General features: G+C 37.7%; 6 protein-coding genes across 26 annotated transcripts; all 6 read left to right on the forward strand.

Annotated features, from left to right (window-relative positions):
* Positions 1 to 1,359: 1,359 nt before the first annotated feature.
* Positions 1,360 to 25,533, forward strand: LOC111199207 (trimethylguanosine synthase-like). Of its 17 annotated transcripts, XR_007314824.1 has the most exons (12): positions 1,360 to 1,594; positions 1,671 to 1,887; positions 1,972 to 2,107; positions 2,224 to 2,315; positions 2,407 to 2,530; positions 2,835 to 2,918; positions 22,486 to 23,370; positions 23,644 to 23,694; positions 23,955 to 24,100; positions 24,269 to 24,379; positions 24,480 to 25,065; positions 25,139 to 25,533. XR_007314824.1 is itself a non-coding variant. In XM_048736600.1 (6 exons), exons 1-6 carry the CDS (start codon positions 1,561 to 1,563, stop codon positions 3,109 to 3,111), a joined length of 651 nt encoding a protein of 216 aa, XP_048592557.1. In that variant the 5' UTR covers positions 1,360 to 1,560; the 3' UTR covers positions 3,112 to 4,832. The 17 variants fall into 17 exon arrangements, 3 of the variants coding, with proteins under 3 accessions (XP_048592557.1, XP_022544412.1, XP_048592556.1); XR_007314823.1 differs by having other exon boundaries at positions 23,955 to 24,379; XR_007314822.1 differs by having other exon boundaries at positions 24,269 to 25,065.
* LOC125576466 lies at positions 5,037 to 7,377 on the forward strand. Its single transcript, XM_048736607.1, has 2 exons — positions 5,037 to 6,901; positions 6,976 to 7,377. The coding sequence occupies exons 1-2, from the start codon at positions 6,734 to 6,736 to the stop codon at positions 7,282 to 7,284; spliced, it is 477 nt and encodes a 158-aa protein (XP_048592564.1). The 5' UTR covers positions 5,037 to 6,733; the 3' UTR covers positions 7,285 to 7,377.
* On the forward strand, positions 11,638 to 13,895 carry LOC125576467. The gene is made up of 2 exons (XM_048736608.1): positions 11,638 to 13,419; positions 13,494 to 13,895. The coding sequence occupies exons 1-2, from the start codon at positions 13,252 to 13,254 to the stop codon at positions 13,800 to 13,802; spliced, it is 477 nt and encodes a 158-aa protein (XP_048592565.1). The 5' UTR covers positions 11,638 to 13,251; the 3' UTR covers positions 13,803 to 13,895.
* LOC125576117 (verprolin-like) lies at positions 12,052 to 12,450 on the forward strand. The gene has a single exon (XM_048735488.1). The coding sequence runs from the start codon at positions 12,052 to 12,054 to the stop codon at positions 12,448 to 12,450; it is 399 nt and encodes a 132-aa protein (XP_048591445.1).
* Positions 14,336 to 17,867, forward strand: LOC125576465 (trimethylguanosine synthase-like). 4 transcript variants are annotated; one of them, XR_007314829.1, is made up of 7 exons: positions 14,357 to 14,625; positions 14,709 to 14,925; positions 15,010 to 15,145; positions 15,262 to 15,353; positions 15,444 to 15,567; positions 15,870 to 16,001; positions 16,099 to 17,867. XR_007314829.1 is itself a non-coding variant. In XM_048736602.1 (6 exons), exons 1-6 carry the CDS (start codon positions 14,592 to 14,594, stop codon positions 16,144 to 16,146), a joined length of 651 nt encoding a protein of 216 aa, XP_048592559.1. In that variant the 5' UTR covers positions 14,336 to 14,591; the 3' UTR covers positions 16,147 to 17,867. The 4 variants fall into 4 exon arrangements, 2 of the variants coding, with proteins under 2 accessions (XP_048592559.1, XP_048592558.1); XR_007314830.1 differs by having other exon boundaries at positions 14,373 to 14,625; positions 15,870 to 17,171; positions 17,469 to 17,867; XM_048736602.1 differs by lacking the exon at positions 15,870 to 16,001 and having other exon boundaries at positions 14,336 to 14,625.
* Positions 21,027 to 25,533, forward strand: LOC106422063 (trimethylguanosine synthase). 2 transcript variants are annotated; one of them, XM_048736604.1, is made up of 10 exons: positions 21,027 to 21,140; positions 21,224 to 21,440; positions 21,525 to 21,660; positions 21,777 to 21,868; positions 21,961 to 22,084; positions 22,385 to 22,533; positions 22,631 to 23,370; positions 23,644 to 23,694; positions 23,955 to 25,065; positions 25,139 to 25,533. In XM_048736604.1, exons 1-6 carry the CDS (start codon positions 21,107 to 21,109, stop codon positions 22,451 to 22,453), a joined length of 672 nt encoding a protein of 223 aa, XP_048592561.1. In that variant the 5' UTR covers positions 21,027 to 21,106; the 3' UTR covers positions 22,454 to 22,533; positions 22,631 to 23,370; positions 23,644 to 23,694; positions 23,955 to 25,065; positions 25,139 to 25,533. The 2 variants fall into 2 exon arrangements, with proteins under 2 accessions (XP_048592561.1, XP_048592560.1); XM_048736603.1 differs by having other exon boundaries at positions 22,385 to 23,370.
* Positions 25,534 to 25,951: the final 418 nt, after the last annotated feature.

A 25,951-nucleotide genomic window follows, 5' to 3' on the forward strand; every position in this document is an offset into this window, starting at 1 on the left:
ATTTTGGTTATATAATGAATTATTGGTTTTTGTTTGGTTATATCACCTAATTTCCTTTAAAAATATTAATATAAGATTCTATAACTGATTAATATAAATAATAAAAAAAAATATTAGGTAATTATCAAAAGATTAATATGAATTGTTATACGAAAATCTATGAATCGTTATACGAAATCTCGAAAAAATCACTTAAATTTCTTAAAACTAGGGTTTGCGAACCGGACTATTGATTTTAACGAGCTTTACTGGTTTAATATAAATCTAACTTTTGAAATACTTGAAACCTTCGAAATAAATGAATTACGGTTCAATCGGTTCAATCAGACAGTTCGGTCCGGTTTTCAAAACATCGATAAAACCTATATTTTCACCCAAAAATACAGATATTTTATATAAAAAAATATAAAGTTTGTTTTGAAAAGAAAAACTAATTTTATTATTTTCTTAGTGAATTGGAAAATAATTTTTGACTATATAGGAACAATTAAAAATCTTGCCTTTTTCAACAACAAAGAAACTTTTTTCGACTTCTCTCTCTCGTATCTTTCACGAGAAAGATGATGAGTTTAAGCCTAGATCTCCGTCGCCGATTCCTTTCGGTGATTTTGTCTCCTGTATACTGCGGTCTATTCGACGAGTATAGCCGGTTTTTGTCTCCGGTGGCTCGCGCTCTCTTCGAACGGGGCTATTCGGCTTTTGTCTCCGCGTCGTGTTTCTTTTCGAAGGCGGCGGCGGCTTCTCTCTGGAGTTCTCCTGGTAACGTTGATCTACCTTTCCTGTTCTCCTATGTCCAATCGCCTCTCTTTCCTTAGCCTCGATATCATCGCTTCTTCTCCTCGTCGGTGTCACGGACTGTTTCATCTTTGCGCTTTTCCTTATCATTAAAGGTGACTGCTTTTTCAAGCAGGAAAATTGTCACTTATATATACTATTTTCTGAACAATGGACGGCTTCTCCGGTATGAGAACGGCATCTCCAGTTTGGTCTTTTCCGAAGCTAACAGTGTGGTTTTAGCAGCTTTGGACGGCCACTTTGGTTGCCGTCTTGATTTTCTTTCCTTGCTGTTGTTTTTAGTAGGGATTTTAAATCTTTTATGCTACTTGTTTTTTCATGAAATTTTTGGTAAAAAAAATGATATAAAATTTAACATTTTACCAAAATAAAATAATTTCTAAATGTTTGTTAAAATATCAACTACTATGGTTGCATCAGTAGTTTTTGAAAACAAAAATGGAACGAGAACATATTCCGTGCAACATTATCAAAAGTGGAGGGAAGAACAAATTCCATGGAACGTTACCGAAAGTAGAGTGAAGAACATATTCCATGCAATGTGTTTCTTTCAACCAGTCCGATTATTTTCAAACCAGTGGAGAATCAATCAAGTTTTAAACAAATTATTATCATACCCGAATATTTCAGGTTACAGGGCAGGGGCGTCCTGAAATGTTGGAGGCCATCTACCCTCTCTCTTGCTGGGACATCGCATGAAGAAGTTGAGTTAGGCGTTTACTCTAATATTTCACTCACACTAGTTAGTGACATAACAAGAGATCAATGACTATCGACGAGCAATCGCACTTGAAGAAAGGTAAATAAATAGCATCCGTAACCTTCCTGCTTCCATTATTTCTTCTTAATTATATCCTTGTTTGTGTTTCCTACAGAGGAAGAAAATGGTACGAATCCTAAGATCAATAGGTACTGGATTCAACGTTACGATCTGTTCTCGAGGTATGACGAAGGTATCCAAATAGATGAAGAAGGATGGTACTCTGTGACTCATGAAGAGATCGCCATCAAACACGCAGAGAGGTGCCGTGGAAAAGTGGTGATTGATTGCTTCGCAGGCGTTGGTGGTAACACTATTCAATTTGCTAAAGTGTAATCTCTATCTCGCTTTCTCTCTCAAAAACAAGAAGAGAAGTATGAATATGAATGTTTTCTAAACCATTTTTCTTTAAATAGTTCTTCTTCTGTAATCGCTATCGACATTGATCCAATGAAAGTTCAAATGGCTATGAACAATGCAAACGTCTATGGAGTTGCTAATCATGTGGATTTTGTCGTTGGTGATTTCTTCAGTTTAGCTCCATCTCTCAAAGTAATCGTCTCTATCATTTTCTTTATATATGCTATTAAAGATTTTTTTTGGTTCCCCTCCAATTTTGTTGTTGTGCTAATATATATACTAGATAAAACTCATTTTATTTTGTCCAGGGAGATGTATCGTTTCTTTCTCCACCATGGGGAGGACCAAATTATTGCAAAGTCGAGAGTTTCAAGATGGATATGCTTCAGCCAAGAGACGGGTAAACATTTTTACCTAATGATATGGTAATCTTGGTTCTTAATTCTTATGAAAAGTATATACATTTTTAGTGAAGACTTGTTTCTGTATAGGTACTCATTGTTTAAGATTGTTCAGTCCATTACTCCTAATATCATCATGTATCTACCGAAAAATGTTGATTTAGCACAGTTGGAAGAACTGGCTTCCCTCTCGTCACCTCCCCTAACTCTTGAGGTATCACCTTTATCTATTAAAACACTAGGGTTGGGCATAATCTCTGAACCCAAGATATGAATCTGCACCCAATCTGATATATATATAAAATATCTGAACGGGTGTTACAAGAGATTAGATACCGAACCTGATCGGATAATATATGATAACAAAGTTAATCCAAACATATTCAAAATTGTATAGGATGTTGCTCTAAAACACATTTTTTCCTTAAACCTAAACATTTTATGTTCTTTATGAAAGATAATTTGTTGCAAACCTTTTTATTAACAAACTCCTATATATATATATATTGTGATTTCAGATAGAAGAAAGTTGTATTGGAGGCAAAATGATAGCCATAACGGCTTATTTTAGTCGCAATGCAATTTGAACTTGCATCAAAAAGGAACTATCTTTTCTGCAGCAGGGGATAGAGGAATTGACTCCTGAAGGAGTTAATACAATTTCTTGAAGAGAATTTTTGAAATAAATAGTTATGATTATTGTTCCAAGGATACAGAATTCTCATTTCATCTTTCCACTTTATGCAGGATTCTATCACATGGATATTTGATACAAATTCAAAGCATCATTCGTAGAAAATAAAGAATTCACTCTCCTTTCCCGTTAGTTTATTCGGTTAGACTCCGTTGATATCGACTGTAAAAAAGTCGAGCACTGATGAGTGATGACAAAATTTATGGTACAAACAAACAAACCCATTTGAAAAGTTCAAAAGCCCTAGCCGCTCCCTTGCAGACAACCTAATCTCAATCTTGTTTTCACCGGTATCCAACCGCTGTGTCGGTGCCGGTGTGACCTCTTTCTCTTTACTTTTGTGTATTGCTTTGGTTTTTCTCTGGAGACTCTTCTCCATCTCATGTCTACATGTTTGCTTGCTCTGTTGTCTCGGCGACGACGTCTCTGTTCGACTGTTCGGAATGGAGGCGTTCGAAGGGCAGGTAGTGGAGTAACGACAAGACATGTGTGAAGGCGTTGGCAGCTCCAGATCTTTGTCTTTTTTTGCTCACTGGATTTGGAGTGTGTAGATCCATCCGGCTTTCGTTCTCATTGGTTGGTTTGGATCAATAACCAGTACTTGCTTCAAGGGCCTTGTTGATTTGTTTACTATCGAATCACCTCTCGATCGTGGATTTGGCGAGTAAGAGAAGCTTTGTTCTTCGGTTCTCGTTGACGAATTGCGTATTAATCACCGGCTCTGGTGGACCATCCCAGCATCATCGTTTGGGCTGTGGCCTTCCCGTTGATGGGTCAAAATCTTTTGCTTCTCTTTCGCAGGTATCAGTGTGGCCTGGTAAATTAATTTGGAGTTTAGGGTTTAAGTTGGATAAAACACGGGCCTGGTAAATTTGTCGTAACTCGGTCCACGTAAATGCGCCGTAAATTTTCCACGTAAATTTGTCGTAACTTTAAAAGCACGGGTCTGGTAAATTCGTTGTAAATGAAAAAACATAATTTTGTCGTAAATGAAAAAAACGCGGGTCTGGTAACTTCGTCGTAATTTTACGACGAGTTTAAGAGGAATGCATTTTCTTATATATAGGCGATGTGTCAAAACAAGCTTTCATTCATTCCTCCCAAATCCCTCTCCACTCCTCCAAGGTAACCTCTCCCTCTCTCTAATTTTTTTTAAAAAGAATTGTTTAGTTTTAGGTGGTTTGTATAGGTAATTAGTTTAAGTGGTTAGTATAGATAATTAGTTTAAGTGGTTAGTATAGGTAATTAGTTAGGTATCGGAATAATATTTTTAAATTATATCGTTATTGATAAAACTAACTGTAATTTTTTAAAAAAACTTTAGATGGGTGATATGTTGTGTTTTTGGCACATTTTAACATTGTTTTCTAATTGGTTTTCAAGTCTTTATCGAGTCTTTCTAGTCCTTTTCGAGTCATTACAGGTCTGGAGTAGGCTAAAGAGTTGAAGGAAGGTGCATGAAGAAAGATGTAAGAATTGAAGTCCTTCCTGCGGAGCAATCATGTGGAGCAGTCAGACGGGTTATCCCGTAGGAGCAATCACGCGGAGCAACCAGGCAGACTGCTCCCAAAAATTATGGAAAGTTCTGATTAATTCGGGATTTGCCCTAGCTTTTCTATTTTCTTCTCCCAGCCGCCTGTGGCATACAAAAACACTTTTTTCTGCTTTACTTTGACATTCTACGCTAGTTTATAGAGAGAAACCAGACCCGAAAACTCCATTGTTGGATTTGCTTATTGTAAAGGGAGAAGGATCTCTACACTCTTGAGAAGAATCTTGAACCCTATCTCTTTTATTTTATTGATTCAGCATGTTTTCTTCATCTGTTATCTCTGTGTTCTCTGTAGCTATGGCTGAGTAGTCAGCTTGCTTAGTCTAGGGTGTTAGAGTGTTAGATCTGTGAGCTTGACATAAATAAGTTATAAATAGATTATCTTCATTCACTGTTGTTCTTAAGGTTTGCATCAAGTTAACCACTTAGTGCCTGATTCTAAGTTTAATCTATTCATCAAAAGTGTTATAGGTTGCTAGACATAACTTGAATGAGCATTGCATCCCTAATCAGTGAAAGTAGATATTAGGGTGTTTTGTGAATATATCGGACTTGATCTCTATTGCTTGCTGTCGCATCTTGATCCAAACGAGAGTTTAGGTATCAAGATCGATCAGCATAGGGAGCAGTCCACGATAGTGGACTGTTCTATTTGAGTGATCCGAGTTCTAGACTTGTTCTTAATTAAACTTGAATAATAGTTTGGCTCACACTTGTTTAACACCCGACCAAACCACCCTAGGATAGCATTTTAATCATCTGAAATCTTTAATTAATCTTGTTACTTATTTCTCACGAAACCCTCAAATCTTAAAACACCCATATTGTTTTAGCTTGATATTGATCCTATAAAAATAAAGTGTAATAGTTGGTCTCTGTGGATTCGATTCTAAAGTGCTACATCGACATACCATTCGATTGTGGTAGTGTGCACATTAGGTTAATTGGTGTGCGTATACACGTAATATCAATGGGTCCTAGAAAAAAGCCAGCAGCACCTACTTACTCTCAGATGTTTCATTATGGTGTCGGGACATCTTCTTCCGGTCCGTCATCTTCTGAGGCAGTTCCGGACTCTCAGTCATCCCAGAGAGTTTCTTGGAGTCCTCCTCCTCCTGCATCTCATATGCCTCCACTTCCTCCTCCTCCAGCCGCTGCACCTCAGCCTGTCCCAGCAGGTGCAGTTCATCCAGATTTATGTGTGCCTCCATCTGCCCCATACGCGGGATATACAATGGAGTATTTTCTCACCCAGCCTGGACGAGAGGGCTTGGATTTTCTTGATCCCGACAGACCGCGGAGATTTCTAGTCGAACATCTTTCACAATCCCTGGAGAGAGAATTCACCAAGAGACCGAGAGCTAAGTAATTCGACTCATTCACATCAAGAATAGAAAGCAGAAGCTCGCCCGCGGGCGAAAGACAAGGGATGATTCTTCTAAGATACGAACTTGCGGAACTTATTATTTTTTAGTACATTAAAATTTTAATTAATTTTTTTAACAATTAGGTTCTCTTTTCAGTTTTGGGGCCAACAACCGTGTTGACCGGAGCGTGTCAAAGACGATAAAGGGCTACTACGACGGAGCCTACCCGAATTAGAGCAAGAATCCAGACCACGTTAAGACGACTTGGTTTAAATGATTTGCGGGAATTTTTTTTTTTTTTTTAAATCTAATTAAATATTTATATCAAATTAAATATTTATTTTATTTTTTTCAAAATTTTGTTTGTTTCAGCAAAGGTGGCACTGGTCCTTGGGAATCAACAAGAGGGTGAAGAGGGAATTCGTTGCAAAGGCAAAGACCCGCCTTTGCAACACTGTCTCCGATTGGAAGGACAAGTGGGAGATCTACGGTTATGACCATAAGCCCTACGAGCTCACGAAAGAAGTATGGGATGATCTCATCGCCTTTTGGAAGCTACCCTCTTCGATCCGTAAGGCCAACTCGTGCTCCGCTTCCCGAAGAACGAAGGACAAAGATGGTTATTTGCCCATGGTTCACAGAACCGGACAAAAGCCTCAGCCGGAATCCGTCTAGAAGCTGGAAATTGTTTCTAATATTTATTTTAATTTTTTTAATTAATTTAAATTTTAATATTTTATTTTATTTATTTTTTTGTAGTATGAGAAGACGGGAGTCTTACCATCTCTGTCTGATCTATTAAAGATGACTCACGCGACATCAGACATGATTTTTGTGGATCCGACATCCGAGAAACTCTTCAACGCAGTGGCTTCTCGGGTTGAAGAGCGGGAGACACAATTAATCCAGCAGTCTCCTGGTGGATTACCCGTCAAACTGACCACCGAAAAGGTCGACATGATTTTCGAAGAGGTAAAACTTTATAAATTTATTTAGATAAATTTAACTATTTATTAAAATTTAACTATATTCATATGTTTTTATAGGTGGCTCATAAAAAGAAAGAACAGACAGTGGGTATAGGTTCTGTTAACGAAGTTGCTAAGGCAACTTTGTCATATGCTTCGAGACGGGACGAAGAGAACTCTCAGATGAGAGCTCGGATGGATAGCCATCAGGATCGTTTAGACTCTCTTGAAGATCTGTTGGACGTGATGGCGGTGGGAAACCCGACTATGAAGATAGCACTAAATGAGAGACGAGCAGCTCTCGGGATGCCAATACGGAATCCCGAAGATGCTGATCCAGACCGTTCTCAACCGAGCACCGACACCGACTACTTCGATAATATGTAGTAGTTTTTTTTTTCCGTTTTGTACTATGAATTTAAATATTATGTTATGACTTTTAAATAGTTTTTAATAATATGTTTTGATTTTCACATTTCATTTTATTTTTAATTTTTTTTAATATTTTGAATTTTAAATAATATTTTTATTTTATTTTAATATTAAATGATAAGAAACGATGTAAATTCGTTGTAAACTTTACATGGAATTTACAACAAAATCCTCGTAATATCGTCGTAACGTTTACGTGGAGCTTACATGGGCAGCATTGTAAAATCCTCGTAAATGTTACATGGAGTTTACATCGAAATAATACGAGTACTTTAAAACGAAATGTTACGTCTCGTTTACGATAAAATGTTTCCTTCTGTTTTACGAGGAAAGCTTTCCGCGTAAACATTACCACATGTTTATGATGAAACCTCAGTTACGACGGACGTTTAGCAACGAAACAGTTTTCGATGTTAATTCATCAGAACATTCTTTTTACGACGAATTTTCGAGGAATATTGCTCTCCTGAAAAAAATAAATTTTCTTGCGGTGATGGAACGTTACCGAATGCAGAGTGAAGAACATATTCCATGCAATGTGTTTCTTTCATCAACCGGTCCGGTTATTTTCAAACCGGTGGAGAATCAATCAAGTTTTAAACAAATTATTATCATACCCGAATATTTCGGTTACCGGGAGATCCGGGCTACCCTCTCTCTTGTCGGGACATCGCATGAAGAAGTTGAGTTAGGCGTTGACTTTATTATTTCACTCACACTGGCTAGTGACATAACAAGAGATCAATGACTATCGACGATCAATCACACTTGAAGAAAGGTAAATAAATAGCATCCGTAAACTTCATGCTTCCATTATTTCTTCTTAATTATATGATATATCTTTGTTTGTGCTTCCTACAGAGGGAGAAAATAGTACGAATCCTAAGATCAATAGGTACTGGATTCAACGTTACGATCTGTTCTCGAGGTATGACGAAGGTATCCAAATAGATGAAGAAGGATGGTACTCTGTGACTCATGAAGAGATCGCCATCAAACACGCAGAGAGGTGCCGTGGAAAAGTGGTGATTGATTGCTTCGCAGGCGTTGGTGGTAACACTATTCAATTTGCTAAAGTGTAATCTCTATCTCGCTTTCTCTCTCAAAAACAAGAAGAGAAGTATGAATATGAATGTTTTCTAAACCATTTTTCTTTAAATAGTTCTTCTTCTGTAATCGCTATCGACATTGATCCAATGAAAGTTCAAATGGCTATGAACAATGCAAACGTCTATGGAGTTGCTAATCATGTGGATTTTGTCGTTGGTGATTTCTTCAGTTTAGCTCCATCTCTCAAAGTAATCGTCTCTATCATTTTTTTTATATATGCTATTAAAGATTTTTTTTGGTTCCCCTCCAATTTTGTTGTTGTGCTAATATATATACTAGATAAAACTCATTTTATTTTGTCCAGGGAGATGTATCGTTTCTTGCGCCACCATGGGGAGGACCAAATTATTGCAAAGTCGAGAGTTTCAAGATGGATATGCTTCAGCCAAGAGACGGGTAAACAATTTTTACATAATGATATGCTAATCTTAGTTCTTAATTCTTATGAAAAGTATATACATTTTTAGTGAAGACTTGTTTCTGTATAGGTACTCATTGTTTAAGATTGTTCAGTCCATTACTCCTAATATCATCATGTATCTACCGAAAAATGTTGATTTAGCACAGTTGGAAGAACTGGCTTCCCTCTCGTCACCTCCCCTAACTCTTGAGGTAACACCTTTATCTATTAAAACACTAGGGTTGGGCATAATCTCTGAACCCAAGATATGAATCTGCACCCAATCTGATATATATATAAAATATCTGAACGGGTGTTACAAGAGATTAGATACCGAACCTGATCGGATAATATATGATAACAAAGTTAATCCAAACATATTCAAAATTGTATAGGATGTTGCTCTAAAACACATTTTTTCCTTAAACCTAAACATTTTATGTTCTTTATGAAAGATAATTTGTTGCAAACCTTTTTATTAACAAACTCCTATATATATATATTGTGATTTCAGATAGAAGAAAGTTGTATTGGAGGCAAAATGATAGCCATAACGGCTTATTTTAGTCGCAATGCAATTTGAACTTGCATCAAAAAGGAACTATCTTTTCTGCAGCAGGGGATAGAGGAATTGACTCCTGAAGGAGTTAATACAATTTCTTGAAGAGAATTTTTGAAATAAATAGTTATGATTATTGTTCCAAGGATACAGAATTCTCATTTCATCTTTCCACTTTATGCAGGATTCTATCACATGGATATTTGATACAAATTCAAAGCATCATTCGTAGAAAATAAAGAATTCACTCTCCTTTCCCGTTAGTTTATTCGGTTAGACTCCGTTGATATCGACTGTAAAAAAGTCGAGCACTGATGAGTGATGACAAAATTTATGGTACAAACAAACAAACCCATTTGAAAAGTTCAAAAGCCCTAGCCGCTCCCTTGCAGACAACCTAATCTCAATCTTGTTTTCACCGGTATCCAACCGCTGTGTCGGTGCCGGTGTGACCTCTTTCTCTTTACTTTTGTGTATTGCTTTGGTTTTTCTCTGGAGACTCTTCTCCATCTCATGTCTACATGTTTGCTTGCTCTGTTGTCTCGGCGACGACGTCTCTGTTCGACTGTTCGGAATGGAGGCGTTCGAAGGGCAGGTAGTGGAGTAACGACAAGACATGTGTGAAGGCGTTGGCAGCTCCAGATCTTTGTCTTTTTTTGCTCACTGGATTTGGAGTGTGTAGATCCATCCGGCTTTCGTTCTCATTGGTTGGTTTGGATCAATAACCAGTACTTGCTTCAAGGGCCTTGTTGATTTGTTTACTATCGAATCACCTCTCGATCGTGGATTTGGCGAGTAAGAGAAGCTTTGTTCTTCGGTTCTCGTTGACGAATTGCGTATTAATCACCGGCTCTGGTGGACCATCCCAGCATCATCGTTTGGGCTGTGGCCTTCTCGTTGATGGGTCAAAATCTTTTGCTTCTCTTTCGCAGGTATCAGTGTGGCCTGGTAAATTAATTTGGAGTTTAGGGTTTAAGTTGGATAAAACACGGGCCTGGTAAATTTGTCGTAACTCGGTCCACGTAAATGCGCCGTAAATTTTCCACGTAAATTTGTCGTAACTTTAAAAGCACGGGTCTGGTAAATTCGTTGTAAATGAAAAAACGTAATTTTGTCGTAAATGAAAAAAACGCGGGTCTGGTAACTTCGTCGTAATTTTACGACGAGTTTAAGAGGAATGCATTTTCTTATATATAGGCGACGTGTCAAAACGAGCTTTCATTCATTCCTCCCAAATCCCTCTCCACTCCTCCAAGGTAACCTCTCCCTCTCTCTAATTTTTTTTAAAAAGAATTGTTTAGTTTTAGGTGGTTTGTATAGGTAATTAGTTTAAGTGGTTAGTATAGATAATTAGTTTAAGTGGTTAATATAGGTAATTAGTTAGGTATCGGAATAATATTTTTAAATTATATCGTTATTGATAAAACTAACTGTAATTTTAAAAAAAAACTTTAGATGGGTGATATGTTGTGTTTTTGGCACATTTTAACATTGTTTTCTAATTGGTTTTCAAGTCTTTATCGAGTCTTTCTAGTCCTTTTCGAGTCATTACAGGTCTGGAGTAGGCTAAAGAGTTGAAGGAAGGTGCATGAAGAAAGATGTAAGAATTGGAGTCCTTCCTGCGGAGCAATCATGTGGAGCAGTCAGACGGGTTATCCCGTAGGAGCAATCACGCGGAGCAACCAGGCAGACTGCTCCCAAAAATTATGGAAAGTTCTGATTAATTCGGGATTTGCCCTAGCTTTTCTATTTTCTTCTCCCAGCCGCCTGTGGCATACAAAAACACTTTTTTCTGCTTTACTTTGACATTCTACGCTAGTTTATAGAGAGAAACCAGACCCGAAAACTCCATTGTTGGATTTGCTTATTGTAAAGGGAGAAGGATCTCTACACTCTTGAGAAGAATCTTGAACCCTATCTCTTTTATTTTATTGATTCAGCATGTTTTCTTCATCTGTTATCTCTGTGTTCTCTGTAGCTATGGCTGAGTAGTCAGCTTGCTTAGTCTAGGGTGTTAGAGTGTTAGATCTGTGAGCTTGACATAAATAAGTTATAAATCGATTATCTTCATTCACTGTTGTTCTTAAGGTTTGCATCAAGTTAACCACTTAGTGCCTGATTCTAAGTTTAATCTATTCATCAAAAGTGTTATAGGTTGCTAGACATAACTTGAATGAGCATTGCATCCCTAATCAGCGAAAGTAGATATTAGGGTGTTTTGTGAATATATCGGACTTGATCTCTATTGCTTGCTGTCGCATCTTGATCCAAACGAGAGTTTAGGTATCAAGATCGATCAGCATAGGGAGCAGTCCACGATAGTGGACTGTTCTATTTGAGTGATCCGAGTTCTAGACTTGTTCTTAATTAAACTTGAATAATAGTTTGGCTCACACTTGTTTAACACCCGACCAAACCACCCTAGGATAGCATTTTAATCATCTGAAATCTTTAATTAATCTTGTTACTTATTTCTCACGAAACCCTCAAATCTTAAAACACCCATATTGTTTTAGCTTGATATTGATCCTATAAAAATAAAGTGTAATAGTTGGTCTCTGTGGATTCGATTCTAAAGTGCTACATCGACATACCATTCGATTGTGGTAGTGTGCACATTAGGTTAATTGGTGTGCGTATACACGTAATATCAATGGGTCCTAGAAAAAAGCCAGCAGCACCTACTTACTCTCAGATGTTTCATTATGGTGTCGGGACATCTTCTTCCGGTCCGTCATCTTCTGAGGCAGTTCCGGACTCTCAGTCATCCCAGAGAGTTTCTTGGAGTCCTCCTCCTCCTGCATCTCATATGCCTCCACTTCCTCCTCCTCCAGCCGCTGCACCTCAGCCTGTCCCAGCAGGTGCAGTTCATCCAGATTTATGTGTGCCTCCATCTGCCCCATACGCGGGATATACAATGGAGTATTTTCTCACCCAGCCTGGACGAGAGGGCTTGGATTTTCTTGATCCCGACAGACCGCGGAGATTTCTAGTCGAACATCTTTCACAATCCCTGGAGAGAGAGTTCACCAAGAGACCGAGAGCTAAGTAATTCGACTCATTCACATCAAGAATAGAAAGCAGAAGCTCGCCCGCGGGCGAAAGACAAGGGATGATTCTTCTAAGATACGAACTTGCGGAACTTATTATTTTTTAGTACATTAAAATTTTAATTAATTTTTTTAACAATTAGGTTCTCTTTTCAGTTTTGGGGCCAACAACCGTGTTGACCGGAGCGTGTCAAAGACGATAAAGGGCTACTACGACGGAGCCTACCCGAATTAGAGCAAGAATCCAGACCACGTTAAGACGACTTGGTTTAAATGATTTGCGGGAATTTTTTTTTTTTTTTTAAATCTAATTAAATATTTATATCAAATTAAATATTTATTTTATTTTTTTCAAAATTTTGTTTGTTTCAGCAAAGGTGGCACTGGTCCTTGGGAATCAACAAGAGGGTGAAGAGGGAATTCGTTGCAAAGGCAAAGACCCGCCTTTGCAACACTGTCTCCGATTGGAAGGACAAGTGGGAGATCTACGGTTATGACCGTAAGCCCACGAGCTCACGAAAGAAGTATGGGATGATCTCATCGCCTTTTGGAAGCTACCCTCTTCGATCCGTAAGGCCAACTCGTGCTCCGCTTCCCGAAGAACGAAGGACAAAGATGGTTATTTGCCCATGGTTCACAGAACCGGACAAAAGCCTCAGCCGGAATCCGTCTAGAAGCTGGAAATTGTTTCTAATATTTATTTTAATTTTTTTAATTAATTTAAATTTTAATATTTTATTTTATTTATTTTTTTGTAGTATGAGAAGACGGGAGTCTTACCATCTCTGTCTGATCTATTAAAGATGACTCACGCGACATCAGACATGATTTTTGTGGATCCGACATCCGAGAAACTCTTCAACGCAGTGGCTTCTCGGGTTGAAGAGCGGGAGACACAATTAATCCAGCAGTCTCCTGGTGGATTACCCGTCAAACTGACCACCGAAAAGGTCGACATGATTTTCGAAGAGGTAAAACTTTATAAATTTATTTAGATAAATTTAACTATTTATTAAAATTTAACTATATTCATATGTTTTTATAGGTGGCTCATAAAAAGAAAGAACAGACAGTGGGTATAGGTTCTGTTAACGAAGTTGCTAAGGCAACTTTGTCATATGCTTCGAGACGGGACGAAGAGAACTCTCAGATGAGAGCTCGGATGGATAGCCATCAGGATCGTTTAGACTCTCTTGAAGATCTGTTGGACGTGATGGCGGTGGGAAACCCGACTATGAAGATAGCACTAAATGAGAGACGAGCAGCTCTCGGGATGCCAATACGGAATCCCGAAGATGCTGATCCAGACCGTTCTCAACCGAGCACCGACACCGACTACTTCGATAATATGTAGTAGTTTTTTTTTTCCGTTTTGTACTATGAATTTAAATATTATGTTATGACTTTTAAATAGTTTTTAATAATATGTTTTGATTTTCACATTTCATTTTATTTTTAATTTTTTTTAATATTTTGAATTTTAAATAATATTTTTATTTTATTTTAATATTAAATGATAAGAAACGATGTAAATTCGTTGTAAACTTTACATGGAATTTACAACAAAATCCTCGTAATATCGTCGTAACGTTTACGTGGAGCTTACATGGGCAGCATTGTAAAATCCTTGTAAATGTTACATGGAGTTTACATCGAAATAATACGAGTACTTTAAAACGAAATGTTACGTCTCGTTTACGATAAAATGTTTTCTTCTGTTTTACGAGGAAAGCTTTCCGCGTAAACATTACCACATGTTTATGATGAAACCTCAGTTACGACGGACGTTTAGCAACGAAACAGTTTTTGATGTTAATTCATCATAACATTCTTTTTACGACGAATTTACGAGGAATATTGCTCTCCTGAAAAAAATAAATTTTCTTGCGGTGATGGAACGTTACCGAATGCAGAGTGAAGAACATATTCCATGCAATGTGTTTCTTTCATCAACCGGTCCGGTTATTTTCAAACCGGTGGAGAATCAATCAAGTTTTAAACAAATTATTATCATACCCGAATATTTCGGTTACCGGGAGATCCGGGCTACCCTCTCTCTTGTCGGGACATCGCATGAAGAAGTTGAGTTAGGCGTTGACTTTATTATTTCACTCACACTGGCTAGTGACATAACAAGAGATCAATGACTATCGACGATCAATCACACTTGAAGAAAGGTAAATAAATAGCATCCGTAAACTTCATGCTTCCATTATTTCTTCTTAATTATATGATATATCTTTGTTTGTGCTTCCTACAGAGGGAGAAAATAGTACGAATCCTAAGATCAATAGGTACTGGATTCAACGTTACGATCTGTTCTCGAGGTATGACGAAGGTATCCAAATAGATGAAGAAGGATGGTACTCTGTGACTCATGAAGAGATCGCCATCAAACACGCAGAGAGGTGCCGTGGAAAAGTGGTGATTGATTGCTTCGCAGGCGTTGGTGGTAACACTATTCAATTTGCTAAAGTGTAATCTCTATCTCGCTTTCTCTCTCAAAAACAAGAAGAGAAGTATGAATATGAATGTTTTCTAAACCATTTTTCTTTAAATAGTTCTTCTTCTGTAATCGCTATCGACATTGATCCAATGAAAGTTCAAATGGCTATGAACAATGCAAACGTCTATGGAGTTGCTAATCATGTGGATTTTGTCGTTGGTGATTTCTTCAGTTTAGCTCCATCTCTCAAAGTAATCGTCTCTATCATTTTTTTTATATATGCTATTAAAGATTTTTTTTGGTTCCCCTCCAATTTTGTTGTTGTGCTAATATATATACTAGATAAAACTCATTTTATTTTGTCCAGGGAGATGTATCGTTTCTTTCGCCACCATGGGGAGGACCAAATTATTGCAAAGTCGAGAGTTTCAAGATGGATATGCTTCAGCCAAGAGACGGGTAAACATTTTACCTAATGATATGCTAATCTTGGTTCTTAATTCTTATGAAAAGTATATACATTTTTAGTGAAGACTTGTTTCTGTATAGGTACTCATTGTTTAAGATTGTTCAGTCCATTACTCCTAATATCATCATGTATCTACCGAAAAATGTTGATTTAGCACAGTTGGAAGAACTGGCTTCCCTCTCGTCACCTCCCCTAACTCTTGAGGTAACACCTTTATCTATTAAAACACTAGGGTTGGGCATAATCTCTGAACCCAAGATATGAATCTGCACCCAATCTGATATATATATAAAATATCTGAACGGGTGTTACAAGAGATTAGATACCGAACCTGATCGGATAATATATGATAACAAAGTTAATCCAAACATATTCAAAATTGTATAGGATGTTGCTCTAAAACACATTTTTTCCTTAAACCTAAACATTTTATGTTCTTTATGAAAGATAATTTATTGCAAACCTTTTTATTAACAAACTCCTATATATATATATTGTGATTTCAGATAGAAGAAAGTTGTATTGGAGGCAAAATGATAGCCATAACGGCTTATTTTAGTCGCAATGCAATTTGAACTTGCATCAAAAAGGAACTATCTTTTCTGCAGCAGGGGATAGAGGAATTGACTCCTGAAGGAGTTAATACAATTTCTTGAAGAGAATTTTTGAAATAAATAGTTATGATTATTGTTCCAAGGATACAGAATTCTCATTTCATCTTTCCACTTTATGCAGGATTCTATCACATGGATATTTGATACAAATTCAATGCATCATTCGTAGAAAATAAAGAATTCACTCTCCTTTCCCGTTAGTTTATTCGGTTAGACTCCGTTGATATCGACTGTAAAAAAGTCGAGCACTGATGAGTGATGACAAAATTTATGGTACAAACAAACAAACCCATTTGAAAAGTTCAAAAGCCCTAGCCGCTCCCTTGCAGACAACCTAATCTCAATCTTGTTTTCACCGGTATCCAACCGCTGTGTCGGTGCCGGTGTGACCTCTTTCTCTTTACTTTTGTGTATTGCTTTGGTTTTTCTCTGGAGACTCTTCTCCATCTCATGTCTACATGTTTGCTTGCTCTGTTGTCTCGGCGACGACGTCTCTGTTCGACTGTTCGGAATGGAGGCGTTCGAAGGGCAGGTAGTGGAGTAACGACAAGACATGTGTGAAGGCGTTGGCAGCTCCAGATCTTTGTCTTTTTTTGCTCACTGGATTTGGAGTGTGTAGATCCATCCGGCTTTCGTTCTCATTGGTTGGTTTGGATCAATAACCAGTACTTGCTTCAAGGGCCTTGTTGATTTGTTTACTATCGAATCACCTCACGATCGTGGATTTGGCGAGTAAGAGAAGCTTTGTTCTTCGGTTCTCGTTGACGAATTGCGTATTAATCACCGGCTCTGGTGGACCATCCCAGCATCATCGTTTGGGCTGTGGCCTTCTCGTTGATGGGTCAAAATCTTTTGCTTCTCTTTTGCAGGTATGAGTGTGGCCTGGTAAATTAATTTGGAGTTTAGGGTTTAAGTTGGATAAAACACGAGCCTGGTAAATTTGTCGTAACTCGGTCCACGTAAATGCGCCGTAAATTTTCCACGTAAATTTGTCGTAACTTTAAAAGCACGGGTCTGGTAAATTCGTTGTAAATGAAAAAACGTAATTTTGTCGTAAATGAAAAAAAACGCGGGTCTGGTAACTTCGTCGTAATTTTACGACGAGTTTAAGAGGAATGCATTTTCTTATATATAGGCGACGTGTCAAAACGAGCTTTCATTCATTCCTCCCAAATCCCTCTCCACTCCTCCAAGGTAACCTCTCCCTCTCTCTAATTTTTTTTAAAAAGAATTGTTTAGTTTTAGGTGGTTTGTATAGGTAATTAGTTTAAGTGGTTAGTATAGATAATTAGTTTAAGTGGTTAATATAGGTAATTAGTTAGGTATCGGAATAATATTTTTAAATTATATCGTTATTGATAAAACTAACTGTAATTTTAAAAAAAACTTTAGATGGGTGATATGTTGTGTTTTTGGCACATTTTAACATTGTTTTCTAATTGGTTTTCAAGTCTTTATCGAGTCTTTCTAGTCCTTTTCGAGTCATTACAGGTCTGGAGTAGGCTAAAGAGTTGAAGGAAGGTGCATGAAGAAAGATGTAAGAATTGGAGTCCTTCCTGCGGAGCAATCATGTGGAGCAGTCAGACGGGTTATCCCGTAGGAGCAATCACGCGGAGCAACCAGGCAGACTGCTCCCAAAAATTATGGAAAGTTCTGATTAATTCGGGATTTGCCCTAGCTTTTCTATTTTCTTCTCCCAGCCGCCTGTGGCATACAAAAACACTTTTTTCTGCTTTACTTTGACATTCTACGCTAGTTTATAGAGAGAAACCAGACCCGAAAACTCCATTGTTGGATTTGCTTATTGTAAAGGGAGAAGGATCTCTACACTCTTGAGAAGAATCTTGAACCCTATCTCTTTTATTTTATTGATTCAGCATGTTTTCTTCATCTGTTATCTCTGTGTTCTCTGTAGCTATGGCTGAGTAGTCAGCTTGCTTAGTCTAGGGTGTTAGAGTGTTAGATCTGTGAGCTTGACATAAATAAGTTATAAATCGATTATCTTCATTCACTGTTGTTCTTAAGGTTTGCATCAAGTTAACCACTTAGTGCCTGATTCTAAGTTTAATCTATTCATCAAAAGTGTTATAGGTTGCTAGACATAACTTGAATGAGCATTGCATCCCTAATCAGCGAAAGTAGATATTAGGGTGTTTTGTGAACATATCGGACTTGATCTCTATTGCTTGCTGTCGCATCTTGATCCAAACGAGAGTTTAGGTATCAAGATCGATCAGCATAGGGAGCAGTCCACGATAGTGGACTGTTCTATTTGAGTGATCCGAGTTCTAGACTTGTTCTTAATTAAACTTGAATAATAGTTTGGCTCACACTTGTTTAACACCCGACCAAACCACCCTAGGATAGCATTTTAATCATCTGAAATCTTTAATTAATCTTGTTACTTATTTCTCACGAAACCCTCAAATCTTAAAACACCCATATTGTTTTAGCTTGATATTGATCCTATAAAAATAAAGTGTAATAGTTGGTCTCTGTGGATTCGATTCTAAAGTGCTACATCGACATACCATTCGATTGTGGTAGTGTGCACATTAGGTTAATTGGTGTGCGTATACACGTAATATCAATGGGTCCTAGAAAAAAGCCAGCAGCACCTACTTACTCTCAGATGTTTCATTATGGTGTCGGGACATCTTCTTCCGGTCCGTCATCTTCTGAGGCAGTTCCGGACTCTCAGTCATCCCAGAGAGTTTCTTGGAGTCCTCCTCCTCCTGCATCTCATATGCCTCCACTTCCTCCTCCTCCAGCCGCTGCACCTCAGCCTGTCCCAGCAGGTGCAGTTCATCCAGATTTATGTGTGCCTCCATCTGCCCCATACGCGGGATATACAATGGAGTATTTTCTCACCCAGCCTGGACGAGAGGGCTTGGATTTTCTTGATCCCGACAGACCGCGGAGATTTCTAGTCGAACATCTTTCACAATCCCTGGAGAGAGAGTTCACCAAGAGACCGAGAGCTAAGTAATTCGACTCATTCACATCAAGAATAGAAAGCAGAAGCTCGCCCGCGGGCGAAAGACAAGGGATGATTCTTCTAAGATACGAACTTGCGGAACTTATTATTTTTTAGTACATTAAAATTTTAATTAATTTTTTTAACAATTAGGTTCTCTTTTCAGTTTTGGGGCCAACAACCGTGTTGACCGGAGCGTGTCAAAGACGATAAAGGGCTACTACGACGGAGCCTACCCGAATTAGAGCAAGAATCCAGACCACGTTAAGACGACTTGGTTTAAATGATTTGCGGGAATTTATTTATTTTTTTTAAATCTAATTAAATATTTATATCAAATTAAATATTTATTTTATTTTTTTCAAAATTTTGTTTGTTTCAGCAAAGGTGGCACTGGTCCTTGGGAATCAACAAGAGGGTGAAGAGGGAATTCGTTGCAAAGGCAAAGACCCGCCTTTGCAACACTGTCTCCGATTGGAAGGACAAGTGGGAGATCTACGGTTATGACCGTAAGCCCACCGAGCTCACGAAAGAAGTATGGGATGATCTCATCGCCTTTTGGAAGCTACCCTCTTCGATCCGTAAGGCCAACTCGTGCTCCGCTTCCCGAAGAACGAAGGACAAAGATGGTTATTTGCCCATGGTTCACAGAACCGGACAAAAGCCTCAGCCGGAATCCGTCTAGAAGCTGGAAATTGTTTCTAATATTTATTTTAATTTTTTTAATTAATTTAAATTTTAATATTTTATTTTATTTATTTTTTGTAGTATGAGAAGACGGGAGTCTTACCATCTCTATCTGATCTATTAAAGATGACTCACGCGACATCAGACATGATTTTTGTGGATCCGACATCCGAGAAACTCTTCAACGCAGTGGCTTCTCGGGTTGAAGAGCGGGAGACACAATTAATCCAGCAGTCTCCTGGTGGATTACCCGTCAAACTGACCACCGAAAAGGTCGACATGATTTTCGAAGAGGTAAAACTTTATAAATTTATTTAGATAAATTTAACTATTTATTAAAATTTAACTATATTCATATGTTTTTATAGGTGGCTCATAAAAAGAAAGAACAGACAGTAGGTATAGGTTCTGTTAACGAAGTTGCTAAGGCAACTTTGTCATATGCTTCGAGACGGGACGAAGAGAACTCTCAGATGAGAGCTCGGATGGATAGCCATCAGGATCGTTTAGACTCTCTTGAAGATCTGTTGGACGTGATGGCGGTGGGAAACCCGACTATGAAGATAGCACTAAATGAGAGACGAGCAGCTCTCGGGATGCCAATACGGAATCCCGAAGATGCTGATCCAGACCGTTCTCAACCGAGCACCGACACCGACTACTTCGATAATATGTAGTAGTTTTTTTTTCCGTTTTGTACTATGAATTTAAATATTACGTTATGACTTTTAAATAGTTTTTAATAATATGTTTTGATTTTCACATTTCATTTTATTTTTAATTTTTTTTAATATTTTGAATTTTAAATAATATTTTTATTTTATTTTAATATTAAATGATAAGAAACGATGTAAATTCGTTGTAAACTTTACATGGAATTTACAACAAAATCCTCGTAATATCGTCGTAACGTTTACGTGGAGCTTACATGGGCAGCATTGTAAAATCCTCGTAAATGTTACATGGAGTTTACATCGAAATAATACGAGTACTTTAAAAAGAAATGTTACGTCTCGTTTACGATAAAATGTTTTCTTCTGTTTTACGAGGAAAGCTTTCCGCGTAAACATTACCACATGTTTATGATGAAACCTCAGTTACGACGGACGTTTAGCAACGAAACAGTTTTCGATGTTAATTCATCATAACATTCTTTTTACGACGAATTTACGAGGAATATTGCTCTCCTGAAAAAAATAAATTTTCTTGCGGTGATGGAACGTTACCGAATGCAGAGTGAAGAACATATTCCATGCAATGTGTTTCTTTCATCAACCGGTCCGGTTATTTTCAAACCGGTGGAGAATCAATCAAGTTTTAAACAAATTATTATCATACCCGAATATTTCGGTTACCGGGAGATCCGGGCTACCGTCTCTCTTGTCGGGACATCGCATGAAGAAGTTGAGTTAGGCGTTGACTTTATTATTTCACTCACACTGGCTAGTGACATAACAAGAGATCAATGACTATCGACGATCAATCACACTTGAAGAAAGGTAAATAAATAGCATCCGTAAACTTCATGCTTCCATTATTTCTTCTTAATTATATGATATATCTTTGTGTGTGCTTCCTACAGAGGGAGAAAATAGTACGAATCCTAAGAACAATAGGTACTGGATTCAACGTTACGATCTGTTCTCGAGGTATGACGAAGGTATCCAAATAGATGAAGAAGGATGGTACTCTGTGACTCATGAAGAGATCGCCATCAAACACGCAGAGAGGTGCCGTGGAAAAGTGGTGATTGATTGCTTCGCAGGCGTTGGTGGTAACACTATTCAATTTGCTAAAGTGTAATCTCTATCTCGCTTTCTCTCTCAAAAACAAGAAGAGAAGTATGAATATGAATGTTTTCTAAACCATTTTTCTTTAAATAGTTCTTCTTCTGTAATCGCTATCGACATTGATCCAATGAAAGTTCAAATGGCTATGAACAATGCAAACGTCTATGGAGTTGCTAATCATGTGGATTTTGTCGTTGGTGATTTCTTCAGTTTAGCTCCATCTCTCAAAGTAATCGTCTCTATCATTTTTTTTATATATGCTATTAAAGATTTTTTTTGGTTCCCCTCCAATTTTGTTGTTGTGCTAATATATATACTAGATAAAACTCATTTTATTTTGTCCAGGGAGATGTATCGTTTCTTGCGCCACCATGGGGAGGACCAAATTATTGCAAAGTCGAGAGTTTCAAGATGGATATGCTTCAGCCAAGAGACGGGTAAACAATTTTTACATAATGATATGCTAATCTTAGTTCTTAATTCTTATGAAAAGTATACACATTTTTAGTGAAGACTTGTTTCTGTATAGGTACTCATTGTTTAAGATTGTTCAGTCCATTACTCCTAATATCATCATGTATCTACCGAAAAATGTTGATTTAGCACAGTTGGAAGAACTGGCTTCCCTCTCGTCACCTCCCCTAACTCTTGAGGTAACACCTTTATCTATTAAAACACTAGGGTTGGGCATAATCTCTGAACCCAAGATATGAATCTGCACCCAATCTGATATATATATAAAATATCTGAACGGGTGTTACAAGAGATTAGATACCGAACCTGATCGGATAATATATGATAACAAAGTTAATCCAAACATATTCAAAATTGCATAGGATGTTGCCCTAAAACACATTTTTTCCTTAAACCTAAACATTTTGTGTTATTTATGAAAGATAATTTGTTGCAAACCTTTTTATTAACAAACTCCTATATATATATTGTGATTTCAGATAGAAGAAAGTTGTATTGGAGGCAAAATGATAGCCATAACGGCTTATTTTAGCCGCAATGCGGCTTAGCTGAGAAATTTGAACTATATTGCATCAAAAAGGAACTATCTTTTCTGCAGCAGGGGATAGAGGAATTGACTCCTGAAGGAGTTAATACAATTTCTTGAAGAGAATTTTTGAAATAAATAGTTATGATTATTGTTCCAAGGATACAGAATTCTCATTTCATCTTTCCACTTTATGCAGGATTCTATCACATGGATATTTGATACAAATTCAATGCATCATTCGTAGAAAATAAAGAATTCACTCTCCTTTCCCGTTAGTTTATTCGGTTAGACTCCGTTGATATCGACTGTAAAAAAGCCGAGCACTGATGAGTGATGACAAAATTTATGGTACAAACAAACAAACCCATTTGAAAAGTTCAAAAGCCCTACCCGCTCCCTTGCAGACAACCTAATCTCAATCTTGTTTTCACTGGTATCCGACCGCTGTGTCGGTGCCGATGTGACCTCTTTCTCTTTACTATTGTGTATTGCTTTGGTTTTTCTCTGGAGACTCTTCTCCATCTCATGTCTACATGTTTGCTTGCTCTGTTGTCTCGGTGACAACGTCTCTGTTCGGAATGGAGACGTTCGAAGGGCAGGTAGTGGAGTAACGACAAGACATGTGTGAAGTCGTTGGCAGCTCCAGATCTTTGTCTTTTTTTGCTCACTGGATTTGGAGTGTGTAGATCCATCCGGCTTTCGTTCTCATTGGTTGGTTTGGATCAATTACCAGTACTTGCTTCAAAGGCCTTGTTGATTTGTTTACTATCGAATCACCTCTCGGTCGTGGATTTGGCGAGTAAGAGAAGCTTTGTTCTTCGGTTCTCGTTGACGAATCGCGTATTAATCACCGGCTCTGTTGGACCATCCCAGCATCATCGTTTGGGCTGTGTCCTTCTCGTTGATGGGTCAAAATCTTTTGCTTCTCTTTCGCAGGTATGAGTGTGGCCTGGTAAATTAATTTGGAGTTTAGGGTTTAAATTGGATAAAACACTGGCCTGGTAAATTTGTCGTAACTCGGTCCACGTAAATGCGCCGTAAATTTTCCACGTTAATTTGTCGTAACTTTAAAAGCACGGGCCTGGTAAATTCGTTGTAAATGAAAAGACGCAGGCCTGGTAATTTCGTCGTAAATAAAAAAACGCGGATCTGGTAACTTCGTCGTAATTTTACGACGAGTTTAAGAGGAATGCATTTTCTTATATATAGGCGACGTCTCAGAACGAGCTTTCCTCCCAAATCCCTCTCCACTCCTCCAAGGTAACCTCTCCCTCTCTCTAATTTTTTTTAAAAAGAACTGTTTAGTTTTAGGTGGTTTGTATAGGTAATTAGTTTAAGTGGTTAGTATAAATAATTAGTTTAAGTGGTTAATATAGGTAATTAGTTAGGTATCGGAATAATATTTTTAAATTATATCGTTATTGATAAAACTAACTGTAGTTTTTAAAAAAACTTTAGATGGGTCCTAGAAAAAAGCCAGCAGCACCTACTTACTCTCAGATGTTTCATGATGTTGTCAGGACATCTTCTTCCGGTCCGTCATCTTCTGAGGCAGTTCCGAACTCTCAGTCATCCCAGAGAGTTTCTCGGAGTCATCCTCCTCCTGCATCTCATATGCCTCCACTTCCTCCTTCTCCAGCCGCTGCACCTCAGCCTGTCCCAGCAGGTGTGCCTCCATCTGCCCCATACGCAGGATATACAGTGGAGTATTTTCTCACCCAGCCTGGACGAGAGGGCTTGGATTTTCTTGATCCCAACAGACCGCGGGAAACTTATTATTTTTAGTACATTAAAATTTTACTTATTTTTTTTAACAATTAGGTTCTCTTTTTAGTTTTGGGGCCAACAACCGTGTTGACTGGAGCGTGTCAAAGACGATAAAGGGCTACTACGACGGAGCCTACCCGAATTGGAGCAAGAATCCAGACCACGTTAAGACGACTTGGTTTAAATGATTTGCGGGAATTTTTTTTTAAAAATCTAATTAAATATTTATATCAAATTAAATATTTATTTTATTTTTTTCAAAATTTTGTTTGTTTCAGAAAAGGTGGCACTGGCCCTTGGGAATCAACAAGAGGGTGAAGAGGGAATTCGTTGCAAAGGCAAAGACCCGCCTTTGCAACACTGTCTCCGATTGGAAGGACAAGTGGGAGATCTACGGTTATGACCGTAAGCCCACCGAGCTCACGAAGGAAGTATGGGATGATCTCATCGCCTTTTGGACTCTTCGATCCGTAAGGCCAACTCGTGCTCCGCTTCCCGTAGAACGAAGGACAAAGATGGTCATTTGCCCATGGTTCACTGAACCAAACAAAAGCCTCAGCCGGAATCCGTCTAGAAGCTGGAAATTGTTTCTAATATTTATTTTAAATTTTTTTTAATTAATTTAAATTTTAATTTTTTTTTTTTTGGTAGTATGAGAAGATGGAAGTCTTACCATCTCTGTCTGATCTATTACAGATGACTCACGCCACATCAGACATGATTTTTGTGGATCCGACATCCGAGAAACTCTTCAACGCAGTGGCTTCTCGGGTTGAAGAGCGGGAGATGCAATTAATCCAGCAGTCTTCTGGTGGATTACCCGTCAAACTGACCACCGAAGAGGTCGACATGATTTTTGAAGAGGTAAAATTTATAAATTAATTTAAATAAATTTAACTATTTATTAAAATTTAACTATATTGATATGTTTTTATAGGTGGCTCCTAGAAGAAATAACAGACAGTGGGTATAGGTTTTGTTAACGAAGTTGCTAAGGCAACTTCGTCATATGCTTCGAGACGGGATGAAGAGAACTCTCAGATGAGAGCTCAGATGGATAGCCAGCAGGATCGTTTAGACTCTCTTGAAGATCTGTTGGACGTGATGGCGGTGGGAAACCCGACTATGAAGATAGCACTAAATGAGAGACGAGCAGCTGTCGGGATGCCAATAAGGAATCCCGAAGATGCCGATCCAGACCGTTCTCAACCGAGCACCGACACCGACTACTTCGATAATATGTAGTAGTTTTTTTTTTCATTTTGTATTATGAATTTAAATATTATGTTATGACTTTTAAATAGTTTTTAATAATATGTTTTGATTTTCACATTTCATTTTATTTTTAATTTTTTTAAATATTTCAAATTTTAAATAATATTTTTATTTTATTTTAATATTAAATGGTAAGAAATGATATAAATTCGTTGTAAACTTTACATGGAATTTACAACAAAATCCTCGTAACATCGTAACGTTTACGTGAAGCTTACATGTGCAGCATTGTAAAATCTTCGTAATTAATGTTACATGGAGTTTACATCGAAATAATATGAGTACTTTACAATGAAATATTACGTCTCGTTTACGACAAAATGTTTCCTTCTGTTTTACGAGGAAAGCTTTCCGCGTAAACGTGACCACATGTTTATGATGAAACCTCAGTTACGACGGACGTTTAGCAACGAAACAGTTTTCGATGTTAATTCATCATAACATTCTTTTTACGACGAATTTACGAGGAATATTG

Source organism: Brassica napus, chromosome A7, assembly GCF_020379485.1.
Source record: "Brassica napus cultivar Da-Ae chromosome A7, Da-Ae, whole genome shotgun sequence".
Lineage (NCBI taxonomy): Eukaryota > Viridiplantae > Streptophyta > Magnoliopsida > Brassicales > Brassicaceae > Brassica > Brassica napus.

What these genes read in the sequence shown, in the direction of transcription:
- LOC111199207 (XM_022688691.2), top strand. Translation starts at nt 1,561, where the DNA reads ATGACTATCGACGAGCAATCGCACTTGAAGAAAG. An exon ending in GTTTAGCTCCATCTCTCAAA is followed by an intron (nt 2,108 to 2,223) that starts GTAATCGTCTCT and finishes TATTTTGTCCAG; the next exon opens with GGAGATGTATCGTTTCTTTC. An exon ending in ATGCTTCAGCCAAGAGACGG is followed by an intron (nt 2,316 to 2,406) that starts GTAAACATTTTT and finishes GTTTCTGTATAG; the next exon opens with GTACTCATTGTTTAAGATTG.
- LOC125576466 (XM_048736607.1), top strand. Translation starts at nt 6,734, where the DNA reads ATGACTCACGCGACATCAGACATGATTTTTGTGGATCCGACATCCGAG. An exon ending in TCGACATGATTTTCGAAGAG is followed by an intron (nt 6,902 to 6,975) that starts GTAAAACTTTAT and finishes ATGTTTTTATAG; the next exon opens with GTGGCTCATAAAAAGAAAGA.
- LOC125576117 (XM_048735488.1), top strand. Translation starts at nt 12,052, where the DNA reads ATGGGTCCTAGAAAAAAGCCAGCAGCACCTACTTACTCTCAGATGTTT.
- LOC125576467 (XM_048736608.1), top strand. Translation starts at nt 13,252, where the DNA reads ATGACTCACGCGACATCAGACATGATTTTTGTGGATCCGACATCCGAG. An exon ending in TCGACATGATTTTCGAAGAG is followed by an intron (nt 13,420 to 13,493) that starts GTAAAACTTTAT and finishes ATGTTTTTATAG; the next exon opens with GTGGCTCATAAAAAGAAAGA.
- LOC125576465 (XM_048736601.1), top strand. Translation starts at nt 14,592, where the DNA reads ATGACTATCGACGATCAATCACACTTGAAGAAAG. An exon ending in ACTATTCAATTTGCTAAAGT is followed by an intron (nt 14,926 to 15,009) that starts GTAATCTCTATC and finishes TTCTTTAAATAG; the next exon opens with TTCTTCTTCTGTAATCGCTA. An exon ending in GTTTAGCTCCATCTCTCAAA is followed by an intron (nt 15,146 to 15,261) that starts GTAATCGTCTCT and finishes TATTTTGTCCAG; the next exon opens with GGAGATGTATCGTTTCTTTC.
- LOC106422063 (XM_048736603.1), top strand. Translation starts at nt 21,107, where the DNA reads ATGACTATCGACGATCAATCACACTTGAAGAAAG. An exon ending in TCAATCACACTTGAAGAAAG is followed by an intron (nt 21,141 to 21,223) that starts GTAAATAAATAG and finishes TGCTTCCTACAG; the next exon opens with AGGGAGAAAATAGTACGAAT. An exon ending in GTTTAGCTCCATCTCTCAAA is followed by an intron (nt 21,661 to 21,776) that starts GTAATCGTCTCT and finishes TATTTTGTCCAG; the next exon opens with GGAGATGTATCGTTTCTTGC.